The 5,169-nt window shown below is 58.9% G+C and overlaps 1 protein-coding gene across 1 annotated transcript; it reads right to left on the reverse strand.

Annotated features, from left to right (window-relative positions):
* Window positions 1–217: 217 nt before the first annotated feature.
* On the reverse strand, window positions 218–4,263 carry LOC123255874 (low-density lipoprotein receptor-related protein 8-like; the record flags this gene model as incomplete). The annotated part of the gene is made up of 5 exons (XM_044684593.1): window positions 218–336; window positions 1,631–1,858; window positions 3,534–3,705; window positions 3,824–3,949; window positions 4,144–4,263. Coding segments are annotated over 5 exons (765 nt in total), but the record flags the coding sequence as incomplete, so codon positions are not given.
* Window positions 4,264–5,169: the final 906 nt, after the last annotated feature.

Genomic DNA, 5,169 nt, shown 5'->3' on the forward strand with positions numbered 1-5,169 from the left:
GTGTATCTGTGTTTATATCTTTTTAAAGTCCATTTCTGTCATGGCATCATGTTGTTATTAGGTTGTTCCACGATCTACTGCGTATATTTGTGTGTGTTAGAGTGGACACTTCCAGAAAAGACAGTGGCCTGCTGCAAAGGAGAGGATGAAGTACTTAATAGATGCTTCCCTGAACTTGTGATGGCAAAGAGTGTGCCAAGGCTGTCTCTAGACTCACCCAGGGTGATGCCATTGGGCCACTCTATGTTGTCCAGAACTAACACCTGTCGGTCCACTCCATTCAGGCCCGATTTTTCAATCTTGGCCTGGTCTCCCCAGTCAGACCAGTACATAAACCTGGAGGGGCCAAGAGAGAAGCATGACAGCATTTAACACAATGCAGATGAACACTTAAACGAAAAGGGAAGAGAACAAGCATTTCTAAATGTCTCCCTGGACCAGGAGCTGGGCTGGGCGCTCTGTAAGGGTTACCTCAGGGCATTGGAGGGCAGGGGAACTCAGGGGGCTGCACTTACACTACACAGAGTCGAAGACTGAGAGATTCTTGGGATGGAGGGATTTAGTTTAACCTCCATCTGTCAGATAATCTCACACCATTCCTGATGGCATCCATGGACAGCTATGGCCATCAGGAAGTTCTTCCATGGAAGGAGGTAAAACTTGTCTCCCTGTCATCTCTATTCATAAACATCGCCTCTACAGCTTTCCCAAATGGACCCACACACCAGCGCTGAGAGGGCAGAGAAGCGAGAGGGTGGCAGCGCAGCCAGAATGACCCCATGATAAGGCCCTAGACTGGGGGTGGGGAGACCTGCCACTCCTAGACTGTGTGACCCTTGGCGAGTCACTTCTTCTGGGACTCAGTTTGTAATGAGGAAGCAGGAATAGCTGATCTCTACAGTCCCTTCCATACCTAATGTTTGGTGAAATCAAGGAGCATGTGAGAGACAATCTGATCATCTAGAAAACAAAACAATCAAATATTTTCCAAAAACGATTCTATAAAATATTGGGGAATGCAGAAGAAAACATTATCTGGGAGGGACCTCAGAGACTTCTAGTCCAAAGGTTTCATTTTACAGATGAGAAAGTGGAGTCCCCGCCATTTCCCAAAGGTCCCACAGCCACTGAGGAGGAGCTCCTTGACTCCAGAGCTCTTAATGGAGCCCTTCCAACCTCCACTGGGCTGAGGATTGTCCGTACTCTGAAATATGAGGCCACGAGACCCTGTGGGGAGCTGCCCAGAGCTGGTCACTGGCAGGGTGAGGGGTCCTGAGGTCTAAAGAAGTGCTGAGTGCACGAGGGCTACCAGGGGACCAGGAAGCCACCCTCCACTGCCAGAAAAGCCGTCCTGCAGCCCTCCATCCAGCTATTGTTTCTATCAGGTTAACTCCCAGACCCAGAGGGCCAGCCCGAAGCTCCCCTGAACGGCAGCCACACGTCCCCAACAGAGGAAGAAACGGAGGCTCCGAGGCGGGAGATGGTGGGCTCCAGGGCACAGATGGGGAACAGAGGCAGCATTGGAACCCAGGTCTTTGGACACAAAATTAGGTGTTTCTATTCTACAGCAGGTCCTGTTCTGTGACTCGAGGGCCAGTTGAGCCCCCAGGAGCCCCAAGCTGGGACTCACCCATGGAGGGGGTCCACAGCAATAGCCCGAGGCTCGCTCAGGTCGTGGCTGAAGAGGGTCTTCCTCCGGCCACCGTCCACAGTGGCCACGGAGATGGTCTTGTTGCCCGAGTCAGTCCAGTAGAGGTGTCTGTGCACCCAGTCCACGGCCAGGCCCTCGGGGGAGTGCAGCTGGCTGTCGATGAGGACCACCTGCTCGGCCCGGTCACTGGCCTTGTCGATGGATGCGCTGCAGGGACCAGAGAGGGAGATGAGGGCCGGGCAGCCAGGAAGGCAGGCCTGGGGCTCCCCTACGCAAGGTGATACATCCTGGGTATGGCGCACCGTGCCTCTGTCTAGGCTGGGCCCAGGCCTGGCATGTTCTTTTGTCATCCCTGACGCACATGCCGCCTCCTACAGGAAGTCTGTCTTGACCCCTTGGGCCCGAGGACCCCAGAGCCAAGCTAGGAAGATACTCAGAGGCCATCCAGTCCAACCCTCCCATTTTAAAAGTGAGGAAACTGAGGCTCAGGAGAGCGGCATGAGGCAGTGCCAGAATTCTGTCGTCTCCCCCCAACGCAGGCCTCCTTCCACACCTTCAAGTAGCCTCATGGCAAAAGTGGATCGTTTTGTTTTCTAGATGACCTTCCCTGAGCCTGGCCTGGCATTCTGTCTCAGACACCGCAGGCGCAAAGCAGGCTCGTTGCTTCTCCTCTCTGGGCCTCCATAGAAGCCTCTAAAACGGGAGGGTTGGCTGAGAAGCTTCTGGGCCTATGACATCCCAAGCTATAAAATGGGCCCAAGGAGAGCGGGCAGGCACACAGCGGGTGCTTAATAAATGTTCCTTCCCGGCTGACTCCTCCTGACACAGGCTCGCAAGCCCCACGCCTGCCTCCTTGCTCCGGGCACAAGAGCAGGGGAGAGACTTGCCCGGGGAGGATGTATCTGAGGCCAGATTTGAACTCGGGACCTCCTGTCTGCAGGCCTGGCTCTTCACCACTGAGCCACCCAGTGGCTCACGGGTAACCTCCCACCCACCACCACCACCCCACCCCCGCTCTGCCAATGTCCATTCAATGACCAATGGGTCTGGCGTGCGTCAGCCCAGATCAGGCCCATTTCAGCCGGGATGGGGGCCTTGGGAGTGCCCAGAGGGGCCTCCCGTCCCAGCGTGGCCTCCTACAGCCCCTCGCCCGCCCTTAGGGTTCTCAGTGGCCCTGGGAAACCCCTTCCCCTCCCCATGGGCCCCGGGGCCTCACTGCATCTCCACATGTGACCCTCTGCACTGCCTGCTGTGGCCACCAGGTGGCAGGAGAGCCACTAGTGAGAGCCAGGAAGGACATATTACTAAGAACTAAGAATGGGGCCAAGCCAGGGCTGAGGCTGGCTGTAGGCTGTGCAGGGGCAGGGGAGGGGGGAGGCACCTCAGAGGCCCAGCACTGGGGGAGAGGGGAGCCTCAAGGGCTCACCATTGGGGGAGAGGGCCCCTAAAAGGCTCAGTGCTAGGGGGGCCCTCAAAGGCTCAGCACTGCGGGGGTCCTCAGAGGCCCCTGGTCTAACCTTGTGGCCAAGGAGCTGGCCCACAGGGGGGCAATGTGCTGGGACTCGAACTCAGGACTCTGGGTTCCCCACCTGCCGCCATATCCAGCAGCCAGGTCCCAGGCCTTGGTTCCACCTCTGCCATCTTCTAGAGGCCCGGCGCCCCCTCTGACCCCAGACCCTCCTGCTGTCTCCAGGGTGCCAGGCACTGTGCCAGGGGCCTGAGACCACAGGGAGCGGCCCTGTCAGGCTTGTGTGTGAGTGATGCCCAGGGGCTCCCTGGCAGTGTCCAGGATGGCAGAGAGAGGGGGGCTCCCCAGAGACACAGCTGGGCAATGGGCTCCTCTGCTGCCCCTGCCTGGGCCTGTTTCTAATTCTGGGCTCACCTGTAGATCTTGCGGTAGAACAGGTCGCACCAGTAGACGCGGTTGGCCGCCACGTCCACGTCCAGGGCCACAACGTTCTTGAGCATGGGGATGAGCGGTGCGTAGTCCCGCTTGCCCAGGTTGATCCTGCGCACCTCGTGTCGGTTGGTGAAGATCAGGGAGGGGCTCGTGCCTGTGTGTGGGAGGGGGAGGCTCAGGCTCTTTGGGCCCCCCGCCCCTCCCCTGCAGCCCCTCCTGGTGGGCTCTCTGCAGGCCTCCTCCTTCAGGAGGCCCTCCAGTGCTGCCCTTACCCACAGCCTTGCAGTTCTTGGACAGCGTGTCCATCTCGTAGCCCGCGTGGCACTCGCACTTGAAGTAGCCCTTGTAGTTGATGCAGATCTGGCTGCAGGCATCGGGGTTGTCGCACTCGTTTATGTCTGTGGGGGACATTCAGGCCTCAGAACCAGTGCCAAGGTTGGGTGAGCCTCAGTGACCTCATCTGTAAAGTGGGCCCAGAACCCCTGAGGGACGCCCAGGGGAGGCCCAGTGTCCGAAGAAACTCTGCAATGATGGTGGCTGGAGCTGGGCCCCAGCCTCCCTGCCCCACCCGCGGCAGGCGCTGCAGCCTCACCTCCACATGTCTTCTTGTCCAGCAGCTCGTAGCCTGGTGGGCACTCACAGGCGTAGCCAAGCTTCAGGTCCTTGCAGATGTGCGAGCAGCCGCCATTGTTGTGGGTGCACTCGTCAGCCTCTGCCGGGAGAAAAGCGGCCACTGAGGATCCCAGGGTCAGAGCGGACCCAGGCCAGGGCTGCAGAGAGACGTGCCCAGGGGGGCACCGCAAGGATCCTGAGAGCCAGGCTTCTTTCTAGCTTTCAGGGCATCTCGGTTCTGGGAGGGGGCACGGTGGGGGGCCAGAGGCCCCACCTTCTCTCTCTCTCTCTCTCTCTCTCTCTCTCTCTCTCTCTCTCTCGGGGGGGGGGGGGCTCCCTCAGCCTGGCCCTGTGCCAAGAATCCCTCCTGCACCCTACTCTAGAACACCTCAAGGGACAGGGGACTCACTCCCTGTTGTGGCAATCCTCCCCCCAATAGAGGCCTTCTGGCTCCTGGACAATGACCATCTCTTCCCTCCCTGAGCCTCGTTTCCTGCCCTGGGCGCGGGGCCTCATCAATACTGTTCTTGACACCAGGTGCCAGGCCAGAGCCCCCCAGTGCAAGGCCAGAGCCCTGGGCACACTGGGGGACATCTAACCCAACGGGGCATCTGAGGGACCTAAGAAAGCCATCTGGGCTGACTCTTCACTTAACACAGGGGGGAAATGGAGGCCCAGGAAGCTTTGCTCAAAGTTCCCTGTTAGTCAGAGGCAGGATTTGAACGGGGGCCACATCATTTTCTCTTAAGGCAGCCTGTGGCCCTGCTACTGCTGGGGGGCTTTTAGCAGCTGCACCATGTTGGCCACTAAGACCCCCGGATCTTTTTCACTTGACCCTCTCCTGCCTAGGCAGAGGCTCCTTGGCCCCTCCTGGGCTTCTTGAGCCTTCTCTTCTTGGCCCCCCCTCGGAGCTGCCTCAGAACATTTGGGCCCCTGCGGGTCCTCTGCTTTGGTGGGGGCTGAGCAGAGGAGGAGGCCCCAAGAGCCCCCCCCCCGGTGCCCCGAC

The sequence above is a fragment of the Gracilinanus agilis genome, unplaced genomic scaffold (genome assembly GCF_016433145.1).
Source record: "Gracilinanus agilis isolate LMUSP501 unplaced genomic scaffold, AgileGrace unplaced_scaffold5358, whole genome shotgun sequence".
NCBI lineage: Eukaryota > Metazoa > Chordata > Mammalia > Didelphimorphia > Didelphidae > Gracilinanus > Gracilinanus agilis.